The sequence below is a fragment of the Dama dama genome, chromosome 26 (assembly GCF_033118175.1).
Source record: "Dama dama isolate Ldn47 chromosome 26, ASM3311817v1, whole genome shotgun sequence".
NCBI classification, from domain to species: Eukaryota; Metazoa; Chordata; class Mammalia; order Artiodactyla; family Cervidae; genus Dama; species Dama dama.
In genome coordinates this window covers 39,707,002-39,732,476 of record NC_083706.1, presented here as the reverse complement: position 1 = coordinate 39,732,476, position 25,475 = coordinate 39,707,002, and the positions used below count along the sequence as shown (strand labels likewise).

General features: G+C 40.8%; 1 protein-coding gene and 1 pseudogene across 1 annotated transcript in view; both read right to left on the bottom strand.

The window, feature by feature from the left end:
* SASH1 (SAM and SH3 domain containing 1) overlaps window positions 1-5,172 on the bottom strand; it is a 256,101-nt gene extending 250,929 nt beyond the window's left edge. The window contains exon 1 of the mRNA XM_061130417.1: window positions 5,059-5,172. Coding sequence (XP_060986400.1) covers window positions 5,059-5,079 — 21 coding nt within the window. The 5' untranslated portion in view covers window positions 5,080-5,172. The remainder of the gene's footprint in view (window positions 1-5,058) is intronic.
* Window positions 5,173-24,877: 19,705 nt separating this feature from the next.
* Window positions 24,878-25,205, bottom strand: LOC133047260 (large ribosomal subunit protein eL33-like; annotated as a pseudogene).
* Between the last annotated feature and the right edge of the window lie 270 nt (window positions 25,206-25,475).

The following is a 25,475-nucleotide window of genomic DNA, read 5'->3' as shown; positions in this document are numbered from 1 at the left end:
GAAATAGATAACTTTACAGCACATGCATAGTTACTTTATTAATTGTAGAAATGCTTATAATAATTCAAACAGGTAGCAAAAGGGAGAATTACATTCTTTCTGCTTGCCTAACACATCCTTGGATCAGAATTTGTGAAATTTGTTAAAAGTGTTAATTAGTTGACTATGTCCCTATCTTTGATAGGAGAAAATGGAATCAAATTGCTCATAGCAATTTGAGTAACGGAATTATTTTAGAATGTGGACCTGTCAAATTCAATCTAGGAATGCTCACAAACTGTATATTTTATTGATTTTTTTTAAAGGTCAAAAAATAGATGATTCTTGGGACTTCCCTGGTGGTCCAGTGGCTAAGACTCCATGTTCCCAATGCAGCCGGTCCTGTGTTCAACCCCTGGTCAAGGAACTAGATCCCACATGCTGCAACCAAGAGTTTACATGCTACAACTAAAGACCCTACGTGTAGCAGCTAAAAGACCCAATATGCTGCAATGAAGATCAAAGATCCCACATGCCTCAACTAAGACCTGGTGTAGTCAAATAAATATACAAATATCTTAGAAAACGATGATTCTTAAAAAAAAAGACAGCATATCTGTATCTATTTTCATATTTAGAAAACTATTGGGGTGTCAACCTAACTTCAGAAAAATTTCTTTCAAATTCCTTGGATATTATCTGGAACAAAGATGATGTCCTTCTGAGACAGCATTGCTATGAGGGTAGCTAAGGTCATCTGACTGTCATCGTTTGTTGGTCCCAGAAGTTCTGATCAGTGTCCCTGAGGCTGACTTACTGGAAATTCTCAGCCTAAACAGCTGGCTAGTCGGGGCAAAATGAACTAAATGTTCCTCCATGTTATAAAATTCTATCATTCGAACTCTTCAGGCATTAGAATTATATTTTGAAAAGTCTATCCATAGGGATGGTGACCAAAGTGGCTTTTAACAGTGTTGTTGACCATGGTGGCTGAACTGGCCATCTGCTTGTGTTGGGAGCCATGTCAGCTGCAGGTACATTCATGTGTGAATTGTGTAGACTCGGGGACCAGACTGCCTAGGTTCTCCCACTGGCTCGCATGCATGCCAGTTATGTGACTAGCTGTGTATTGACTTTCCTTATCAGTAAAACAAGGATTTTAGGTATCTACCTCATTGGGTTTTTGTGAGGATGAAATGAGCTAATATGTCTCAAGAGTTAAGAATAGTGTCTAGCACCTGGTAAGTGGTATATTAAGTGTAAGTTAAGAATGTATTACTATCATTATTATTTATGTGACGTATTTGAAATTACACAAGGTGCTTTTTGGTTCCAGATGCATAGGAGTGCATTTGTAGGTATGTTCAACCAGCAATTGCTCCTTTTATAACCCTGGAAATGCAATTTCCCAATGCAAGTTCTCATCCTTTCACTTTGCAGCCAGCTCCATTAAACAGCTTTCTCTTCATCCCCTCTTTTTTTAATTTTGCATGTACAGTACACCTTCTTCCTCCATCAGAGATTACTTAACTCTGCTTTGGAAAATGTTTTTGTGATACTCACAACCCCTGTGAACCCTCTTCTTTTCTCTCACATTTTCAAATTTACTTTATCTTATTTTTAATTACCCAAGTGACAAGGGAAGTGGTGGATAAAAGGTTGAATCATGTTGTTGACAAGCTACATCAAAATGAAGGGGGGAGTTGCAAAATGAGAGAGTCCAAGACTTGATAGGAGGGGCCTAGATTCCTTCTGCATTCAAAGTTCTATGTCTGCCATTTCAGATTCAGATCCATATTTTATTACCATTTTATCTTCAACCTCATATGGGTTAAGCACTAGACTAGAGCTTTTAGATTATCATTTAATGCTCACAGCAACTCCTTGAAGGGAGGTATTATCTCCCATCTTACAGATGAAGAAAAACAAAAACAGAGAGGTAAATAATATACCAGGACCACATAACTGGGAAGTAGAGTGCTAGAGTTAGAACCCATGCATTCTTATTCCAAACTCCATTCTCCTCCCACTATTCATAATCCCTTCTTTACATAATCAAAGAAATAAAATAATAATGGTCAAATTTCATTAATATCATGCCCTTGAAACAAAAAATCTTGTTCAAAACATAGAAGTTTCCATATAGCTCTTCATTGCCCTCCAAATAAACCAACCATTTATACAGACTCACTCTTCCATCCATCCTTTCATCCACCTATCTTTCTAATCATCTCTCTATTCTCTATCCATCCAATCACATATCCATTCATTCATCCATCTATCCTTTTAATAACTATTTAGTATATTCCAGGGTTGTAATAAGTCCTAAAGGCATCCCTATCTTTAAGGAATTCTCAATCTAGGGAAAGGAACAATATATAAATAAAATTTGCAATATAATGTGGTGAACATTAATACAGTGGTTCTTACAAAGTGTTAGAAAAATGCAGGAAAGGTGGGGAGGAGTGTTTCTAACTCTTCCTAGGGGAAACTTTTAAAACTAGGACCTCTAGTATTTTAGGTGGTCAGAGAAGGAACTGTTTGAAATTGGGCTAAGTTTTCTCAGGAGGGTTTGTGCCCAAGGAAATAGGAGTCTGAGGCAATATAGAGGGGTTTAAACTCTGTTAATGTTTGAGCTGATCAAGAGTTTGCCAGAAACCAAACATGGAGGAGGATATTCCAGATCCCCCAAAAAAACCTTGTTGGTGGAAAAGTACATGAAAATTGTTTGCTAGTATTCCGACTTAGAGTATCATTCAAAAAGGAGACAAAGCACCAAGGATAGGTGGTTAGGGTTTAGATAAAGAAAGGACTGGTGTGCAAGGCCAAGAATTTAATTTTCAAGGATATTAAAAATGCTCTCAAAAGCATTATTACAGTCCATTGTAAAGTTATATTATTAAAAATTACAGTTCATTGTAAAATTTATTCTTCAACACCCTTAAAATAAATAATAGCTGTTCCTTCTGTCCCTTTCCAGAAACTTGTAACAGATTCTCTATATTTGGGGGTAAATTTGCATTCAAAAGTTGAGCTGGGATCCTAACCTTGTTTCTGGGGAATAATGCGTTCTGAATTCTAAACAACAGTTTACAAAACTCTTTGTGACTTGGCATGGTGGAAGAGCCTTAGAGACCTGCCTGATGTTCAAATATGGGGCAAGGAAAGAAGATGTGGCCCCAAATGAAGACCTGCTTATTTTGTTACTTACTTCTGGAAGTGAATTTTACTTGAGGTAATGGTAATTAAGTTTTTGCTATAGGTTTTAACCTGGATGTCTCTGCAACCCTACTTTTTATTTTCTTCCCAACCCTCTGGGATTGAAGTTAAATAGGTTAGTTAAATTAAGATATATAAATCTATCTCTATATAAATATCTCTATATCTAGCATCATCTGCCAAAGAGGAGGCTGATCTGAACTGGAACTGTTTCTATAGATTTCAAGGCTCATTTGCCAGTCTCCTGAGCTGGGACAGAGCGATGTTTCTAAGCCTGAGAATTCCTCTTTCTGTCTGAGTTGATCAATACATCTTTTTGCATCCTCCAGCACAAAAACCCAAATGTGCTTCCTTTTCTAAAAGGGAGCCTCTGTCTTGCTGGGATTAAGAGGGCAGAGTCCCATGACACAGTTTGCACTCAATTTTTGGCATCCAAAATACCTTCCCTCTTTCAAGAACTGTGGGCAGCCAGTCAAGAGGGGACAGTATTTTGGCATTTGGACTGAATATCTTACCTGCCAACTGGGCTGCTCTTAATACATTGTTTCTGAAACTGGGGGAAGAATGTGTAACAGGAACAGGCTTTGTGCTGTCAGAACGTTTTTGATGAGCACATCTGTACTGAGTTGAAGAGGAAGCCGGCCAGCTGTGTTTGTTCACTTTCTCTTGCACCAGTTTCCTTGGACTCCTGAACCCTCTTGGAGGGCAATTGTTACCTCTCAAGACTCATATTTCATTTCTTTACTTTATTAATACCATAACCATGGAATCACGCATTTTATACACAGTTGCCCTGACTGACATTCTAGCACTTTTCTCTCAATTACTCATCACCTTTTAGGCTTTAGTTCTGGTGTCAATCTTCTCAAGGAGGGGAGTGGAAATTAACCCAAACAGAGGTTCACGGGCTCCATATGTTCAAACTGATGCTTCTTCCAGGATTCCCTTCCACAATTCTATTTTCATTCAACAAGTATCGACTGGATAGCACCTGGACTAGGTGCTGTCCTCAGCTTCTCGGAGAAAATACTGAGTGGAATAGTCCTCTAGAAATAACCCGAGAGACCTCCTCCACTCCCCAAAGCCCAGTCCAGACCTGGAAAAGGGGCCAGAAGGAACTCGGGAGCCAGGCAGGGGGTGGGGAGGGCTTGGTGAGGGGAGCAGAGCGTAGCTCAGAATCCATGCCTCAAGCCATGGGGCCCTCAGACCCTTGTTCACAACCCCTGTACCCTTCTTTTTCCTTTAATCAGTTTTAATGAGCAAATCTGATCTCCTTTTTAATTTAGAAGAAAAAGAACCACACATTCTATAATAGGCTGTTTCCACAGAAAAGGAAGGGAAAAAGCTGTTCAGCCAGCTGAGAAGAAGACTTCAGTAGGATATTAAATGCTAAAAAGTTAATCAGACGGTCCCAGTCCCCTGAGGCTTGGAATATGAAGTTCAGAGTTCTATCCTTCATTCCTGGCATGTGAGGAAATATTTTCAGATAATTTCATAGATAAGCCGAGGGTGGAAAAGCTCTGGCTCTTAAACAGTAAAAACTTTTCTTGGCTTACAGAATCGTTTTACAGTCTTGGGGGCAGAATTTTATGTAAATATCTACATAATTTTTGAATATATTTTATGTAAATGATAAGTCACAAAAACACAAAACCTAGCAGAGGAATTTCTGCTTCCAGAGGCTTCCCAGTCTCTCATAATTCTGATCAATTCATCAAAGGCATTGGAAATCCCACCACCACGTTATTTCATACCTGTTCGCTACCACGGTCCCCTCCCGAATATTCCTGCCCAAAGGTCAGAAGGATACTTCCTTACAGAAAAACAGTCTTAAATTTCAAAAACAGACAGCTGACATACCCTGCCATCTTGATCCTCCATGAACGGAGCTGCCGAGTTGCTATCAGGCCATACGTTCGAATGTTCTCCAACTTCCTTTCTGACTCAGATCGAATGAATTTGCAGCGCTGATGTAAGGCTCTTAATAGGAATCTGTTTTCAATTCGGGGCAGATGTGGGACACTCTTGTAGCTCTAGGGATTATCAACTTTAAAACAAATCGCCTTCAGGATGATAAGTCAAGAGGCAGTAACTGCTTCCTGAGGCCTCCTTGGGGTTCCTTCCAAATGCTTAACATATAACACAAGAACTATGGCTCAAAAGAAGGTTTTGCTCCTGAGGTTCCCAGGCTTTAGAATGAAGCTTGCAAATACTCCTCAGAAACAAAGCTTGTAAATACATCTCAGAGCAATGAAACAGAAATTCAGATATTTTAGTAACATGCAAAAGTGATCAAAATGTCCCTGTCTCCCCCTCCCCCCGCCCGTTGCTGCCCCCCTCCCCCCATCTATCTTAGCACTGTGTTTGTTTCATGGATTAGAGTTTTTCCACAAATTGAAATTGAATTGTTCTGGTTCAGAGTTTTCTTGGCTCAAGGAAAGGAAGGGGAGGACTATTCCAAGACTTCCACAGAGAAACATCCAGAAATCAATTTAACACGATAAGTTTAATGTTCTACAATTAGCATTCCCACAGCACGAACTGCCTACAACTCAAAGCACGCTTGGTTCTGAGACACTCTGTAGGGTTGGCTCATCCACCAGGATTTTAGACTCACATACACAAAAAAGATAGCTGTTGCTTAATATAGTTTAACCCAAGTTAATAACCCTGAAAAGAGGTTAAAAGAAACTACTAACTTACAAAACAACTGAGGGCAAAATTTTAAGACTATTAAATGAAAATTTTCAATGTTTTACATACAACTTTAAAATATTAAAAGTCAGTGTGTGTTTCCCCATAGAAGCAGACACAAATAAGCTTAGGTAAAAATTTGATCCCTGGATCGGGAAGATTTCCCTCGAGTAGAAGATGGCAACCCACTCCAGTATTCTTGCTTGGAGAATCCCAGGGACAGAGGAGCTTGGCGGGCTATAGTCCATGGGGTCACAGAAAGTCAAACACAATAGCGTAGACAGACAAACAGACAGAAACATTAGTGAAGAGTTAGGAAATAGTCACAGTAAATAACATATTTAGAAAACACAGTCTATTCTTTAACATTAATGAGTGTGGCATAACAAAAAGTCACCTACCAATGAACACTAAGGACTGCTGTTTCTCTTATCTTCATAGGGAAAGACAGATTAAATTTTCCACTAGCTTACACATGTGCTAAATAACCATTAAGCAGCATTATATGGGGGCGTTAAGAATTCTGGATGGAACATAAAGAGACCTATCCCCAGATCTCTTTAACTAGAGTGGCTTTGGGCAAGCCACTGCCCAGGCCACAGTTCCATCAGCTGAATTAGGCAGGTGGCTTCTAGAATCCAAACTTTACATGTCAGTTATAAGGTTAATGCATTAATGATGCATTAATCAAGCCTTGGTAGAAAAGAGAAGGTAAAGGCCACTTCCTTCTTTTGTTAAGAGTAATAATTAATGGCCACGAGCTGGACATCTCAGACAAAATTTTTTCCACCCTGAAACATATAAGTATGGTCATAAGGGAAGTTTCAGCTGAAAAGCTGGATCTGAAGAGTAAAGAAAACTATTAATACAGCTTATCCAAATCAGACACACACACACACACACACACACACTGGCTTGATGGGTATGGGAAAATGGTAACCTAAGGCATTCCTCAGAATTCTCATCCTGCTCGTGGGCATTAATAATGTTAATTATTAATAATTAATAATTAATTAATAATAATTAATTAATAATTACCTAGCAAATTTATTGGGATTCATTGATTGTTTTTAATTGAATGAAATAAGGAAAAGTCAGATTAGTCACTGTTAGTAACTGTTAGAAAGTCACTGTTAGTAAACAGTGAGTCGTTTTGAAAGATGGGGATAAGATGGGGAACATCTGGTGTGGAAGATGGAAAGTGTGACGTGGTAAGAAAAAAAAGCAGGAATTACGAGTCTAGTTCAGGGTTGCTACTGCTTAGCCTTACTGCTCCCTTAGAGGTTCAAGGAGGACATTGGTCTTTCCACCCTCTTAGCTGCCCAATAATAAAAAGAGAAATTTTACTCAGTAGGATATAGCTTTTATTTTAGAGTTTGACTCTCAGAAGCACTGAAATCAAGACTATAAATTCAGTTCAGTGTACACCTGAAAACAACTATAGATCAGGCAGAGATCCACAGTTAATCTGTGACACAATCTTTTCCCCAACTGTGGGACATCCCCACTTACCTGCAGAAAAGAGCTCAGATATACTGGTAAAGTCTTATTTTTGTTGCTATTGCTTAGTCGCTAAGTCTGTCTGACTCCTTGCAACCCCATGGACTGTAGCCTGCCATGGGATTTTCCAGGCAAGAATACCGGAGTGGGTTGTCATTTCCTTCTCCAAGGGATCTTCCTGACCCAGGGATAGAATCTGAGTCTCCTGCAGTGGCAGGCGGCTTCTTAACTACTGAGCTAGGGAAGTCCAAAGTCCTGTTACATAGCATCTTAATAATCAAGATTTCCTTTCAATACTTATTTACATTTCTCAGTTATAATTTGATAATACACAAACATTTAAAAAATCACGTATAATATTGATGTTGAGGGTTGAACTGTGTCCGCCACCCTCAAAATTCATAAGGTGAGGCCTAACCCCATACCTTAGTGGATGATCTTATTTGGAGATAGGGTGATTTAATCAAAATAACATTACCAGTGCTACTAAGTTGTTGCAGCTGTGTCTGACTCTTTGCAACCCTATGGACTGTAGCCACTAGGCTTCTCTGGCCCCTGGATTCCCAGGCAAGAATACTGAAAAGGGTTGCCATTCCCTCCTCCAGGGGATTGTCCTAAACCAGGGATCGAACACTCGTCTCTTATCTCTCCTGCATTGCCAGGCAGGTTCTTTACCATTAGTGCCACCTAGGAGTGGGCATGAATTCAATGTGACTGGTGTCCTTATAAAATGAGGGGAATTTGGACACAGAAACACACTTATAGGCAGAAAGCCATGTGAACAGGAAGACAGCCATCTGAAGGGCAAGGAGAGAGGCCTGGGACAGATCCTTCCTTCCCAGTCCTCAGAAGGGACCAGCCCTGCCAAAATCTAGATTTTGGACTTAAAGTCTTGAAAACGATGAGACAACACATTCCTGTTGTTTAAGCCACTCAATCTGTGGAACTACTTTGTCACAGCAGATTAAGCAGATTAAGAACTGGCGTCCTCTGAACAATGACTGTGCGTTATCTCGTGTGCTTGTTGTTGTTTTCCAGTCACTAAGTCATGTCCGACTCTTTGAGACCCCATGGACCGCAGCGTGCTGGGTTCCTCTGTTCTCCACCATCTCCCGGAGATTGCTCACATTCATGTCCATTGATTCAGTGATGCTATCTAGCCATCTCATCCTCTGTCCATCCTTCTCCTTTTGCCTACAATCTTCCCCAGCATCAGGGGCTTTTCTTTGCATCAGGTAGTCAAAGTGTTCAGTATTAGTCCTTCCAATGGATATTCAGGTGCTGTCCATGGGGTTCTCCAGGCAGCAATACTGGAATGGGTCACCATTTCCTCCTCCAGTGGGCCACGTCTTGTCAGAACTCTTCACTATGACCATACATCTTGGGTGGCCCTCCATGGCATGACTCACAGCTTCATTGAGTTGTGCAAGCCCCTTCACCACAACTAGGCTGTGATCCATGACTGTGCGCTGAGACTGGGTTGACAGTGGAGAAAGGCCAACAGCAGCAATAGTTTTGAAAATTAAAAAATAAAATTAAAATTATTATTTTATTATTAAAATAAAATAATAATTTAATTATTATTATTAAAATAGTTTTTAAAATGCCCTCTCCATTCCAGTATAGGACATAACGCAACTAATTCAACAAAGCACACAAAATACAAAAAATAAAAAATAAAACCCTAGAGAAGTCCAATGATGGGGAGGATACCCATGACTCCGTTCTCATTCAAGGTACCACATGCTGACTCAGCTAAAGAGTTGGAGGTCACCTCTGTATAACCCTACCAGCTCTTCTATAGGGCATGCCAATCCAAGTATTTACAACACATCCTCTTATTAATCCTAAGAACTTTCCACCAAATCAGAAAAAATGAAGCAGTACTGTGTCATTGTTTCATATCACAAAAAGTTAGGCTACATTGATTCTATTAAGGCACTTTATCAAAAATAAATGCAAATGCGAAGAAACGAGCATAGTGAATGCACATTAAAACAAGGATTATTATATAGAACAAGTTGATATAGTTTCCAAAGATTAGATTCAGGCCAGATTGTGCACCATTATTTTCAAATGCCTCATCTGGTGAAGTTTGGAAGTAAGTTTTATAAAACTATTATGAAGGAAATGCAAATATTCTGAACATATATGTTAATTAAAGTCAATTTCCATTTCTTAACAAGCTCAGAATTAAACATAGTCTCTAAAAAGTGATAGCATTTATGGCTCAAACAAAGTTGAGACAAAGGCAGGACTCAAACAGTGCAGGAAACAGGAAGAAGGAAAGCTTTTAGAGCTAACTACCTTAGTCAGGCAAGTGGATGTGGCCCCAGAGGAAATGAGATTCTCTAAGATTTAAGTTTTCAAAGGCAATGGCCTAATGCTCAGTGGGAACAGACAGATCAGTGGTTCTGGCAGAGTCTGATGCTTTCAACCAGTGAGGAGGAGTGGAATTATCTATTGCAATGCACAATTAGAATTGAGTTGTGTTTTGCAACTTGGATATCAGCAGTTGATTTTTTTTCCCCTTCAGGTTTGCCATAGTAACTTGCCTCCATGTTATTTACATTAAAGCTGATCTGCCTCATTTTCCCATGAGAGCTAAAAGTAATAACTTAGGTTTTATAGAGCTGTACAATATATATCTTTTGTAGGGGAAAATTTTAGTTATTCCATTCCCATTGTGCACACCACAACTTGAGTTTATTATTTTATTCCACACTATTCAAACATTTAGTCTTCTGTTCATAAAATTCATAACGTTTCCCATGGTTTAGAGATGAACCAAGTGTGAAGATTTTAGATGATATCCCTTCTAACTCTCAGACTATGATTCAACACAGTATTTCTCCTAATTGTCTGTTGAGAAAAGGCAGCTGGAGGTGCTTATTGAAAATGCAGGCTCCCAGTCTTCATTGCAGGGTTGATTCTGTAGTTATGGTGGGTCTCAGGGGCTCCTGATCACCAGGCAAGCATGAGAAATATTTTATTCCCTGACATAGGTGGACTGTGGAATCACTTGGGGAGAAAAAAAAAATAGTACTCAGTCTGGGTCCACTCCTAGAGATTCTGATTTTATTGGTCTGGGTTGTTGCCTGAGTATCTGGATTTTTAGAAGCTTCTGGTTGCTTCTAATTGTGCAGACAGGGTTGAGAATCACTGACTTTGAAGAAACAACTCAGTTAAGTGAAACAGGTATGAAAGCAACGCATACCATTCCCATTAAGAAATTCAACGTGCTTTTACTTCTTTATTTTATTTCGGCTGCGCTGGGTCTCTGTTGTGGCATGTGGGCTTCTCTCCTTGTGTCATGCAAGCCAGGTTGCCTTGCGGCATGTGGGATCTTAATTCCCTGACCAGGTGTCGAACTTGCGTCCCCTGCATTGGAAGGCAGATTCTTAAAACCCTCAATGTGCTTCTACATACATGTGTGTCATTTGAATCCTTGACAATCTGCTGATATGGGAAGAGTAGACCTCTTTCTTTTACAGACAAGCAAACTGAAACTTAGAGAGGTGAAGAGGCTTGATCGAGGTATGATTAGAAGCAAAATTGTGGAATTGCTGAGATCTGCCTTACCTATTCTACTACTTGCCTATGCTTCTTTGCTTCTTAATAGCTCACCAGCTGTCCTAGACTCCCTTTAAAATTAAAACAAAACCAGACTTTTGGTTGCCTAGAGCTTCCCTTACATCATAATTATTATTAATAAGACTACAAATAACAGCCACATCAGCAGCTAACATTGGGTCCTTTCTACACATTGTTAAGTGCTCTGCCTACATTATCTAATTATCTCAAAGACTCCATAAGGTGGGTTATTATTCCCATTTTACAGATGAGGAAACTGAGGCTTAGAGACTAAGTGACTTGCCACAGGTCATGTTCCTATGTAGCAGCCCTCTTATTTCATCTAAAGCTCTTCCTATTTTCCTTGCAGCCCACCAGATTTTGACAAATGGCAGAGAGGAAAAGAATCTGATAAAGTAATTCAGAGAAAGCCATTATGGACAATTACAGATTTCCTGAATCATGTTCCCACTTCTAATGTGGAGATCAGATTTTTTCAGAAACTTCTAGAGGCCACCATTCAAAAACATGAGTATTCAGTTTAATAGAAGAATCATGGGTTACAAATTCCTAAATTACTTGCTTTGTCTACTGCCTGGGTTAACACTGCCTTCCCAGAGACAGTTCATAATACACTGACAGCATCTGAAGGCTTGAGTCTGAGTCCCAAGTACTTTTTATTAGCTGTGGGGTCTTGAGCCAGTCACATCCAGGATGTGGCTTAATGCTCTGAGAGAACCAGATCCAGTTGGAAAATGAATCAATAGTCTCATCTTTCTTTTTCTAAGGTTTCCAAAGTACTGAACTTATTTTCTTGCCCTGGATATGTCTGCTGTTGTCACTATTGCTCATGTAAACCATTATTATTGTTACTATATAAACAAAATATATTATACTAGATGCTATACAATAAAATGAAATATATATTATACTTAGAAATAAAGTGCTTTGTACGGTGCTTGGTAGAGAAAGCAAATATCCTAGACATCATCACTGTTGTCATCATCATTAAATTTATTACCTCTCCATTATAGTTAATCACTAATAGTACAGAAAAACTTATAGAAATATTAATAGGTGGCAATGACTGTATATTTATTCCTTTATATGTACAGAACATATTTTCCTTATTTAAGTGCCCAGAACCCAAAGTAAACCAAGTCAAGAATCAAGTTGCCTACAAGTTCAAGAGGCAAGCACCTTCTGTTTAGCTACAAAAACTCTTTACAGAAATTAGGTACTATTTCCTGATGCTATAGAAACAGAAAAAGCTGTAAAAGAACAGAAACTCTTTCTCCCTCTAATTCTGAAGATTGTCATCTAGTGTGGGGATCCTAGCTAACTTCCTGCAAAGTTATAGTTACATAAAGATTGAGGAGAAATTATTCTTTTAAGTATACTATAAAGAGAATAAGGCTACTAGCTCAATTTTCAGAAGCTTATCCAAAATGCATTATCCAAAATCACTGTGGATGGTGACTGAAGCCATGAAGTTAAAAGATGCTTGCTCCTTGGAAGTAAAGCTATGATAAACCTAAACAGTGTATTACAAAGCAGAGACATTACTTTGCCAATAAAGGTCCAGATAGTCAAAGCTATGGTTTTTCCAGTAGTCATGTATGGGACTCCATAGTCTCCATGTGAGAGATGGACCATAGAGAAGGCTGAGTGCCAAAGAATTGATGCTTTCACATTGTGGTGCTGGAGAAGACTCTTGAGTTTCCCATGGACTGCAAGGAGATCAGTCAATCCTAAAGGAAATCAACACTGAATATACATTGGAAGGACTGATGTTGAAGATGAAGCTTCAATACTTTGGCCACCTGATGCAAACAGCCGACTCATTGGCAAAGATCCAGATGCTGGGAAAGATTGAAGGCAGGAGGAGAAGAGGGTGACAGAGGAGAGATGGTTGGATGGCATCACTGACTCGATGGACATGAGTTTGAGCAAGCTCCTAGACATAGTGAAGAACAAGGAAGCCTGGCATGCTGCAATCTATGCGGTCGCAAAGAAGCAGAGGCTACTTAGCAACCGAACATCATCTAATATGTAAATCTCAATTTATTCAACAAATATTAACCGAGCAGTTACTGTGTGTGGCACACTGGGAATAAAATGATGACCAAAGTCCCAACTCTCACCATGCGTCCTTTTTAGGTGGCACACAGACAGAGGACAAATACACAAACAGACTAGCAAAACAATAACTGCTAAATTTCTAAAAAGAAACCATCTTTGGGTTGAAATGGAGACTATAGCGAGAGCTACCTGCTTCAGGTCGAGCAGTCAGGAAGAGAAGACATTCACACTGGAAGAATATGAAGTCAGCCATTATGTGTGGGAAGAAAAACATTGCAGGCAAAGAAGTTTGTGAATGCGAAGTCTCTGAGATGGGGAAAAATGCTTAGTGCAGTTGAGAAATTGGAAAAAGTCAAGTATAATTGGAGTGGGGAGAGCAAGGGAGAGGGGGTGTGACACGAGGTCATCAGGTGATCAGGGGCTGGACCACACTGCCCTCTGGACCATGGTAAGGAGTACGGATTTATTTTAAGTCCAGAGGAAACCACGGAAGAATTTTAAGCAGAGAAGCAACATGACCTGATTCATGTCTCCATGTAATTCTTATCATGTGTGGAGAAAAGACACTGAAGACAATGATGACCTTTATCTTCCCAGCCAATACTTGTTAAAAAAGCAGAAATTATCAAGTAATCTCCCCCTAATTTTAAAGCAATCTTCCTTCACGTTTCTGGAGGAACAGTAGTTCATCTACATTCTAAACAGGATACTAACAGAAACAGCAAGCTCCAACCTGCCTACCTGGGGACAGGAATGCATTTTGCAACTCTTGGTCAAAATTAAAGATAATAGAGTTATCTTTCAAATTGCAGTCAGTGATGTGCATGTCAGTAGGTCTCTTCTTCATCAGAGAGAAGCACTGAGTTGAAAGTGAGCAAGATCTAGCCATATTCAGTCAGTTCAGTCACTCAGTCATGTCCGACTCTTTTTGACCCCATGGATTGCAGCAAGCCAGGCTTCCCTGTCCATCATCAACTCCCGGAGCTTGCTCAAGCTCATGTCCATTGAGTCGCTGATACCATCTAACCATCTCAACCTCTGTCGTCCCATTCTCCTCCCTTCTTCAACCTTTCCCAGCATCAGGGTCTTTTCCACTGAGTCAACTCTTCGCATCAGGTGGCCAAAGTATTGGAGCTTCAGCTTCAACATCAGTCCTTCCAATGAATATCCAGGACTGATTTCTTTTAGGATTGACTGGTTTGATCCCCTTGCAGTCCAAGGGATTCTCAAGAGTCTTCTCCAACACCACAGTTCAAAAGCATCAATTCTTTGGTGCTCAGCTTTTTTTAAAGTCCAACTCTCACATCCATACATGACTACTGGAAAAGCCATAGCTTTGACTAGACGGACCTTTGTCGGCAAAGTAGTGTCTCCGCTTTTTAATATGCTGTCTACATTGGTCATAGCTCTTCTTTCAAGGAGTAAGCGTCTTTTAATTTCATGGCTACAGTCACCATCTGCAGTGATTTTGGAGCCCAAGCATGTCACTGTTTGCAGCCCAAGTCTGTCACTGTTTCCATTGTTTCCCCATCTATTTACCATGAAGTAATGGGACTGGATACCATGATTTTTGCTTTTTGAATGTTGAGTTTTAAGCCAGCTTTTTCACTCTCCGCTTTCACTTTCATCAAGAGGCTCTTTAAGAGCCATATGGGACCCCATTAAGTCCCAGCTGGAGGACGAGGAATCCTGTGCTTCCTCATTTTGGACAGGTAACAGTAAACAAAACAAACAGGTGCCTACCTAGGATCACTTCCATCATAATAGAACTCTTAGCACTCCTGATAAATATAAAACTTAAGCCACTCAAACTCTACCTGGGCCAACTCAAAAATACATCCTCCATCATCATGTAACCTTCTCTTTCCATTGTCCAGACAGGAGCAGGAAAACAATAAAAGTCAAACTCTCTTTACCCCAAACTCTCTTTTCAGGTTTCAGTTCAATGCAGAACATATTTCTATGGCTGAGTTATGAACTCCAAAAGTAGAGGCTTGTCATGGAAATGTAGACAGACGCCTCACTGCAGCCGCGCTCCTGGGCACTGCCATAGTCATCAGTTTTAATGAGAGCTGTTAATATCACCTCCATCAGAATGGTTGCCCTGGGCTGACTTTCTGGGCTGTGCACAGGTGCTCTTGGCCAAAACTGTAATGTAGGTTATTACATTATCAATGAGGCACAGATGTGTTTCTGTCTGAACTCAAGGTGGTGTTCCTGCCAAATGCATAACTCTTTCAGTGGGCTGGGGTCTGTTTGTATAAAAATGCCGTTCTAGCTCAGTGAACCTGAGAAGTGCCTTCTGCTTCTCTAGGACAGGAGTTTAGAAAACACACTTAAGAATGCAAGAAGGCTGGGTTCTCAAACGGCAGGTACAGGATTTCTTAAGAACACGAAACTCAGCCTGACACCTTCTGCTTTTTCAGTGAGAGCTTCAGCCACTTCACGTTCACTCACTGGCTCAGGAGTTTCTCGGGCTCCCACCGTGTGCAGGTATCCAGAAGAAGTCAGAGATGATTCTGCCAAGGACTTCTGCCCCCAGTATTAGTGAAAGTGTTAGTTGCTCATCTCTGTCCAACTCTTTGCAACCCCAGGGACTGTAGCCTGCCAGGTTCCTCTGCCCATGGAATTCTCCAGGCAAGAATACTTGAGTGGGTAGCCATTTCCTTCTCCAGGGGATCTTCCCGACTCAGGGATCGAACCCGGAACTCCCACACTGCAGGTAGATTCTTTACCATCTGAACCACAATATACTGCAAATATTTCTGCCATTGCTGATTTTTTTCCTTCCAACTTCTTCAGAATTGTGGTCTCCGCTGCTGCTCCCTGAGGCTCCAGTCCTAGCATTATGGTGTTTTTCTACAGAGTTGAAGGTTTAACTTAATTGCACATCCCCAGTGGCGTCTCCTTTATCCTAAGCTTGAAACCTCCATTCATTGAGCTTTTTGTTATTCAACTAGGTCCCTGGGATCTAGCTGACTTGAAGCCAGATTTTTCTTAAAGCTGGCAGCTCCTGCAGTTAGCCTAGCATCCTGTCCTGGCTCTGCCAAAAACAGCGTGGATGCCTGGGTGCTGAGAACTGGCTTTGAAAGGTACCCAGGGGCCACCGCCGACGGGGCTCACACCTGCCTATGTTCTCAATGTGTAGTCACCTGTCACCCTCTCAGGGAGAAAAAGGGTTTCTTCTCCACACAGGAAGGAGTGGGTTTGGGATCAATCCTGACCTTGAAAGTGACATTGCCTTCCTTGCTGTCCAGAAAAATTGTTCTCTTACACAGAAGCTGAATGGTGAGAAAGGAGATCAGTACACTGGCCACCATACAGTCTCCTTGCTGTCATTTCAGTTTTTTAAGCATAGAGATGGATACAAGGAAGAACACTGGGAAGTGTGTGTGTGTGTGTGTGTGTGTGTGTCTGAGAAAGAAAGAAAGAGTTTGGAAAAGCACGCAGTGTTTTTTTTCCTGGGCATCTGAGAGCACTCAGTTAAGGAAAACCGAGATGAGCATGGTCAGGACCTCGCATTATCCAATCCTCTATCCTTCAGCTTGTTGCATTCCTCTTGACTGATAACCAAAGATGACAGAGGCTCCTGGAGATAAATGGGTGCTCTTCTTCCCCGTTTCCTTTCCACCCCACCCCCTGTCTCACTTCAGATCTCCGCCCCCCACTACCTCCACTTAGGCCCAGTTCTCACCTGACTGATGCCAAACGGCAGTGGAAGCATGACGGGATGCCTGGTGCCTCCTGGCCTCTCGTCCCCAGGGACGTGGCTGCTGCTGGGGAGTGCAGGACTGTCATTCCTGCCGTCCGGCTCAGAGCCCCAAAGATCCGGGCCAGCTGCGGTGCCCTGGTGGTGCAGTGGCTGTTCTACATGGCTGGCCTCATTAGGAAGTGAATCTCTTGACAGGCAATTTGCCGCCGCCACCTGTATCTAGAAATCTTGTGCTAAGCCTGTGAAATGCAGGCAACCCCCTCTCTTCTCCCAGGCTTCGTTTTCACGACATGTTCTGCCTCTACTTAATGTGCACTGGCCTATTGGCATTTCCATTTGGCATTTGAAATATTCTGATCGCCTCTGCTTTCTCCTAGGCAGATTAGGCACATGTTTTAGATATGGGAGGAAGGCAAGGACATAAGGGACCCAACAGGTGACAGAGCAAAGTAATGGCAAACGGACACACTTCTGACTCAGGAAGACTTGGGTGGTCCTGCAAGTCCCTCCAAGAGAATCTGAATCTGGATGAAATACACAGGTGGAAGGGCTGACTGTCTTTATAGGGATTTATCGTCAATGTTCTTCTCAAAGGTCAGGTGGAAGTCTTCCTGATGATTACCTCAATGGTAGAAAATTTGGATAACACATTAATATTTACAAAGCACTTTTTAGGACCTCTACCAACTACTGGACATGGAACAACAGACTGGTTCCAAATAGGACAAGGAGTACTTCAAGGCTGTATATTGTCACCCTGCTTATTTAACTTATATGCAGAGTACATCATGAGAAACGCTGGGCTGGAGGAAGCACAAGCTAGAATCAAGATTGCTGGGAGAAATATCAATAACCTCAGATATGCAGATGACACCGCCCTTATGGCAGAGAGTGAAGAGGAACTAAAAAGCCTGTTAATGAAGGTGAAAGAGAGTGAAAAAGTTGGCTTAAAGCTTAACATTCAGAAAACTAAGATCATGGCATCTGGTCCCATCACCTCATGGGAAGTAGATGAGGAGACAGTGGAAACAGTGTCAGACTTTATGTTTTTGGGCTCCAAAATCACTGCAGATGGTGACTGCAGCCATGAAATTAAAAGATGCTTACTCATTGGAAGGAAACTTATGACCAACCTAGATAGCATATTAAAAAGCAGAGACATTACTTTGCCAACAAAGGTCCGTTTGGTCAAGGCTGTGGTTTTTCCAGTGGTCATGTATGGATGTGAGAGTTGGACTGTGAAGAAAGCTAAGCACCGAAAAATTGATGCTTTTGAACTGTGGTGTGGAAGAAGACTCTTGAGAGTCCCTTGGACTCTCAAGGAGATCCAACCAGTCCATCCTAAAGGAGATCAGTCCTGGGTGTTCATTGGAAGGACTGATGCTGAAGCTGAAACTCCAGTACTTTGGCCACCTCATTCGAAGAGTTGACTCATTGGAAAAGACCGTGATGCTGGGAGGGATTGGGGGCAGGAGGAGGAGGGGACAACAGAGGATGAGATGGCTGGCTGGCATCACTGACTCAATGGACATAAGTTTGAGTAAACTCTGGGACTTGGTGATGGAAAGGGAGGCCTGGCGTGCTGCAATTCATGGGGTCGCAAAGAGTTGGACACCACTGAGCGACTGAACTGAACTGAACTGAACTAACCAACTACTAGGCAAATTCAAAAACAAGGTACCTAAGAAGCTGATTAATGTTATTATATATATATATATATACATATACATATACATATATATATATATATATATATATATATATATATATACAATGTGTAAGCTGTATCCTAAGATTTTTTTTTGGGGGGGGGGAAGCAGGCAATTATAAGATAATTCATGTAAGTTATGTGTGTGCTAAGGCGCTTCAGTCATGTCTGACTCTTTGCAACCCTATGGACTGTAGCCTGCCAGGCTCCTCTGTCCATAGGATTTTCCAGGCAAGAATACTGGAGTGGGTTGCTGTGCCCACCTCCAGGGGATCTTCCTGATCTAGGATTGAGCTCATGTCTCTTATGTCTCCTGCATTGGCAGGCAGATTCTTTACCACTAGCGCCACCTGGGAAGCCCTAATGTAAAGTAGCGGACATTTAAAAATAATTTAGATTCAAAATAGAACTCTTTTCTAAATAATATTTCATAATTGAAAAGTTAAAGCTCTTCAAATTTCATGAAAATTGAAAAGAACATTATGAAAGTGGTATCCTCTGATCTCTAGTCTTTAAATATTTTCGAAAGACATATATTTCAAATAGATGCACATATTGTATTTAATTTTGGACTTAAAAAGTCAGTTCCTAAGTATTCTATTTTGTTCAGAAATTAAAAACAAGGGAAATAAAAATTTAAAAACCAAGCTCTATAGGACATTGAAAGGGTATTAGAATGATGAAGTGTCTTAGTCTTTAGAAGATATTATCATTTCAACTGAAGTCTTCGCCCTGCTGATAAGGTTTGGGTCACTAGGAGTCTTTCTTGGCAGTCCAGTGGTTAAGACTCTGAGCTTCCAATGCAGGGGGCACGAGTCCAATCTCTGATTTAGGAACTAAGATCCTGCATGTGGCATGGTATGGCCAAAAAATTAAAAAATAAAAACATTTGGCTCACTCTTGGTGTAAGAGACACCATCAGTAAGATGCAAAGTCTGCTCCATGACGGGGAGTCAGTTCTCAGTCATATTTTTGCCAGCCTTTTTTTTTTTCTCCATCAACCTTATGATTCATTAATGCAGTTAATAAAAATGCTTTAAGTCAGGTGTGTTCTGGATGTACAATGATGGGTAAGAATAGTTTTATCCCGTCTTATGGAATGAAGAGTGACAGGCAGTCATATAATCAACAGCAATGGAACCAGGGTCAGAATGGGAGGAGGAGTGTTATTCACGGGGCCTTCAACAGGAGCAGCTCAGCCACCCCTGGGTGTTGGTGAGAACGGTAGGCGAATGGGGACACTGGCCCTTACTCTGAAAGAAGAATCCAGGAGAGATCTGAATTTTCTCTCTGCTCAAGCAGTTCATTTGAAATTTGAGGACAGGTTACACAATTGGCATTGGCAACCCCATCCATTCCTAGAATTCTGGCTTAATCCTAGACGCAAGGAACACCCTGAGTGTGGTGGATTAACTTTGGTTGTGTTTAATTTTCCTAATCATACCCATTGGTCTTGAATGATTTCAGCTCCCTCAGAACTCGAGTTGTCCCACTTTGAGTATAAACATCACCCCCCATCCTTGCAGACAACAATCTTTGAGTGCTGTCTAGTTACAACACGCAGACAGCCAAGGTAACAGTGGCAAATAGAAATAGAAAAAAATACCAAGCTGTTTGCACTGGGACATGGTTACCATGAAATGAGCAAACATTTAATTTTGTTTATTGAGGTCAACGTGAAAGCTGTTGAATCTCTTATAACAACTTTGTGACATTTGATGCATGCCTTTTTGAAACACCTCAAGCTGAGCTTGTTGTTCTAAAATGTCAGAATGTTCCATTCTGGTAAGCAGTCAACTTGTATTGAGTTTTCCCTTTGTGCAGAATGCTGTGAAGTGTGGCTGAGATGTATAAGGGGAATGAAAGAGGATACAATGAAAACTGGAAGCTGTGAGTCAGTAGACAGTGAAAAAAATCTGAAAAGGCTTTCTGTTTTTGCTTGATTTCAGACTGAATTCATGAACAAAGGGGAGAAGACCACCCATACTTTCCATGCGTGTGTTACTTTCATAATCCCCTTCTCAATGCAAGGGGAGGAATTTTTGCCTCCTGAGTGAGGGTAGTCTCAGAAATGGCAGCCTGAATCTGTGATGAAGCTGTGTGCCATCTTGGACCAAGGCAGGGACCTGCTGAACTTTAAGGCCAGGAAGCCTTCAGACAGGGCTTAGAAGAAAGGCAGGTCAACAATCTCAGGCCTCACCTCTTGCTTCTTTTTCCATTTACACTTGATGTGGGTACGTTGACAAAATAAAATATTGAGAAATCATGGGAATTCCCTGGCTTTCCAGTGGTTAGGACTCCACACTTTCACTGCAGGAGGCAGAGGTTTGATCCCTGTTTGGGGAACTGAGATCCTGGATGCTGCATAACACAGCCAAAAAAAAAAAAAAAAAAATTGAGAAGTCATAATTGTATAGAGGATAAATGAATAGGATTTGGAGTTCTGAGGTTTAAACCAAGGCTCCATTGTGATCAACTCCACGACTTTGGGCAAGTTGACCTCTGTGAGCTTCAGTGTCCATATCTGTTAAATGGGGGTAATAATATCTACTCAGGGGTTTATTGTGAGGATTAAATGAGATAACTAATATATAAGTCACTTAGCATAGGGCCCAGTCTAGAAAACTTTAATACATATTAAACTATTACTATCCATAATTATGTCAACTCTATGGAAATAAAATCAATGCTTTAATTAGGATTCTTTAGTTTGTTAATTTCCCAAATTGCCTAGTCTAAGCAGAAAGTTACGTGCATTCTAACAAATTCAACACAGGAAAACCAAAGATTCATTTATTAATTCAGTTAACAAGCATCTATGGAGCATTTTCTATGTGCTCAGCCATGGGTAAGCCACTGAGGGTGCCGGAATAAAACTAACAGTTCCCATTTCCTAGGACCTTAAGGCTAGTAGAGCAGGTCAATAAACAAACCAACAATGACCATGTGGCAAGTGTGCTTAATTAAGGCAGCTTGGCAGGCCTATGCTTTGAAAATGGAGAGCTCATGAGAGAAGAGCACATCATGCCAGAAGGATTACATGACGATTACTGTCTAACATGCTCATTTTAAAGGAATGGAGGAGGGAAGTCAGAAGCACAGGAGAGATCACTGCAGGCCCTCACACCCTACCAAGTTCCCCGCCTTAGAAACTCTTTTCTCCCTGGGCTGGGAGGTCATTTTTTGGCCTTTAAGATAAATGCTGGCCTTTGACAGAAGCTTAAGGGTGCCCATCCTCTGTAACTCAGGTTTAAACCAAGTTTGCAGCCAGGGCAGCCTTGACCATACGCACCTGATCTTCTGCCCTGAATGTTTAGCATCAGAGCTAGGCTCTTTCTTCCTTGTACATCTTTTAAAACTCTAATCTTGGCTCTGATCTCCATGCTTACGGATGGGATCCTGCTACTTCTTAAAGATTCTGTCAATGACGTTTTCTGCTCTGGGTGGGTGTTGGTTTGTTTGCTTTTGATAATAGCTTTATTGAGATATAATTCACATATATACAATTCACTCTCTTAAAATGTACAATTCATTGAATTTTAGCATGTTCATAGCTTCACCATCACCACAATCACCTTCAGTAAATTTCATCACCTGAAAAAGAAATACTTGCACCCCCTAGCTGTCACCCCAATCCTTCTATCCCTCCAACCTCTGGCAACCACTAACCTTTCAGTCATTATAGATTTGCCTGTTCTGGACATCTCACATAAATGCACGTTATGGCCTGAATTATAACCCTCTAAATTCATATGGTGAAGTTCTAACCCCTCAGTGTGACTGTGTGTTTGGAGACAGGGCCTTGAAAGGGGTAATTGTGTGTGTGTGTTAGCTGCTTAGTTGTATCCAGTTCTTTGCAACCCCTGTGGGCCTGTAGCCCACCAGGCTCCTCTGTCCATGGGATTCTCCTGGCAGGAATACTGGAGTGGGTTGCCATGCCTTCCTCCAGAGGATCTTCCCAACCCAGGGATTGAACCCAGGTCTCCTGCATTGTAGGCAGATTCTTTATCATCTGAGTCATCAGGTAATTAAAATTAAATGGAAACTTAATGGTGGGGACCTGCTCCAACAGGACTGGTGTCCTCATAAGAAGAGGAAGGGACACCAGGGCTGCGTGTGTACAGAGGAAAGGCCATGTAAGGGCACAGCGAGAGGACAGTAGTCTGCTGGCCACGCAGAGAGGCCTCAGGAGAAACCAACTTGCTTCTAATCTCCAGAACCATGAGAAAATAAACTTCTGTTTAAGCCACCCAGTCTGTGGTGTTTTATGACAGCAGCCCTAGTAGATTAATGTAGTAGATTCATACAACATGTGACCTTTTGTGTCTGACTTCCTTCACTTAGCATAAGGTTTTCAAGGTTTAATCCATGTGTTAAGATATATCAGTACCTCATTCCTTTTTTGATGACAAAATAATACTCAATTGTGTGACTAAACTACATTTTGTTTACCCATTTTGATGGAAATTTGGGTTATTTCAACCCTTTGACTGTTAACGGGTAATGCTGCTATGGACATTCATGTATAAATTTTTGTGTGAACATGTGTTCATTTATCTTGGGCATATATATCTTGGAGTAAAATTTATGGGTCATATGGGAACTCTATGTATAACATTTTAGGAACTGTCAAACTCTTTTCTGAAAAGTCTACACATTTCACCTTCTCACTAGCAAGGAATGAGGGTTCCGAATTCTTCATATCCTTGTCACCATTTGTAATTGTCTGTTTTTTTTATTATAGCCATCCTAGTGGCTATAATCAGCTCTGAGTATTCATTGGAAGGACTGATGCTGAAGCTGAAGCTCCAATACTCTGGCCACCTGATATGAAGAGCTGACTCATTGGAAAAGACCCTGATGCTGGGAGAGATTGAGGGCAGGAGGAGAAGGGGTTGCAAGGAGCTGGACACAGCTTAGTGACTAAACAACAACAACAGTGGGTATAAAGTTGTAGTTCACTGTGGTTTTGGTTTGCATTTCCTTAATAATGGATAATGCTAAGAGTCTTTTCAGGCGTTTATTGCCGTTTGTATACCGTTTTTGGAGAAATGTTTATTCAGATCTTTTGCCTACTTTTAATCAGCAATTATGTTTTTTAGCCATTAATTTTTAATTTGACTTTTTATTGTTGAGTTGCAATGATTCTTTATATGTTCTGGATACAAGTTCCTTATCAGACATAAGATTTGCAAAATTTTGTTCCTTCTGTATGTTATCTCTTCAGTTTCTTGATGGTGTCCTTGGAAGCACAAAAGTTTTCATTCTGATGCATGTCCAGTTTATCTAATTTTTCTTTTGTTGTTTATGCTTTTGGTGTCTTATTTGAGAAACCACTGCCAAATCTAAGGACATGAAGATTTACTCATATGTGTTCTTCTAACAGTTATACCATTTCAGATCTTTTACCATTTAGGTCTTTGATCACAGTTGATTTAATTTTGTATATGGGGTGAGGTAAGGGTTCCAGTTCATTTTTGTGCATGTGGATACCCAGTTATCTCAGCATTATTTGTGGAAAGACTATTCATTTCTCCATTGAATTGTCTTAGGAATTTTATTAAAAATCAATCATAAATTAAACATTTATTTCTGGACTATCAGTTGTATTCCATTGACCTATATGTCTGTTTTTATGCCGGTACCATTGCTATTGTTGTTGTTGTTGAGTCTCTAAGCTGTGTCTGACTCTTTGGACCCTGTGGACTGCAGTACGCCAGGCCTCCCTGTCCATCACCAACTCCCAAAGCTTGCTTAATCTCATGTCCCTCAAGTCACTGATGCCATCCAACCATCTCATCCTCTGTCATCCCCTTCTTCTCCTGCCTTCAATCTTTCCCAGCATCAGGGTCTTTTCCAATGAATCAGTCCTTCACATCAGGTGGCCAAAGTACTGGAGCTTCAGCTTTAGCATCAGTCCTTCCAATGAATATTCAGGAATTATTTCCTTTACGACGGACTGGTTTGATCTTGCTGTCCAAGGGACTCTCAAGAGTCTTCTCCAACACCACAGTTCAAAAGCATCAGTTCTTTGGCGCTCAGCTTTGTTTATGGTCCAACTCTCACTGATAATTGTAGCTTTGTAGTTAAGTTTTGAAATTGAGAAGTGTGAGTACTCCAACTTTGTTCTAATTTCTCAGGATTGTTTTGGATACTGTGGGTTCCTTGAAGTTCTCTATGCTTTTGAAGGGTCATCTCTCTCTGGTGCCTCGCCAGGATTTATCTGCTCACTGAGGCATCTGGGGTTGACCTGCAAATCTGCCAGATGCTGGTACCTATATGCCTCAGCATTACTTTGCCTGAATAGACTTTTTCCAGCCCCAAGAGCTGGATCTTGTTAATCCAAGTTCTTCTTCTTCTTTTTTTTTTTTAATAGGACAAATCCACACTTTTATTTATTTTCAATAAGTTTAAATCCTTGAAATGTACAGCATCACACAGATTTTGTGTCCAATGGCCTTAGCGGGAAGGTTACTTTGGAATTTGGCACGAACCATGCCCCTATTTCCATTAGCTCTAGTTATCTTTCCCCAGATTATTTTTGTTAGGTTTTCCACCAGGAGTTACTGTGTTGTTTTTTGCTTTGTACACATGAGCACATCTCTTGCCTAGAGAGAATTCAATTTTATCTTGAGCAAATACACCTTCAATTTTCAGGAGAGCAGTGTGTTCCCTCTGGTTCCCTAGACCCCATTTATAGCCAGCAAAAATGGCGTTGGACCACAACCTTCCAGACATATTTGTCGTTTTAGAAGTCCTGTTCCCAGCAGACCTCTACAAGGTCCAAGATGGCTGAAAGAATTTAATCCAAGTTCTTGATGGGTACCTTGCCAGGGAGGAGATCTAATTCCAAGCTGAATTCTGGTTTCAAACAAGATTGATAGATTTGGTCTGATGGGTCACTATAGAATCCTAAGAATTAATTAGGTATGATGGACAGCTTGTTAAGTATAGTCATGTTATGGCTGTTGTTTTTAAATTATGAAAATAGGGAATTCTCTGGCCGTC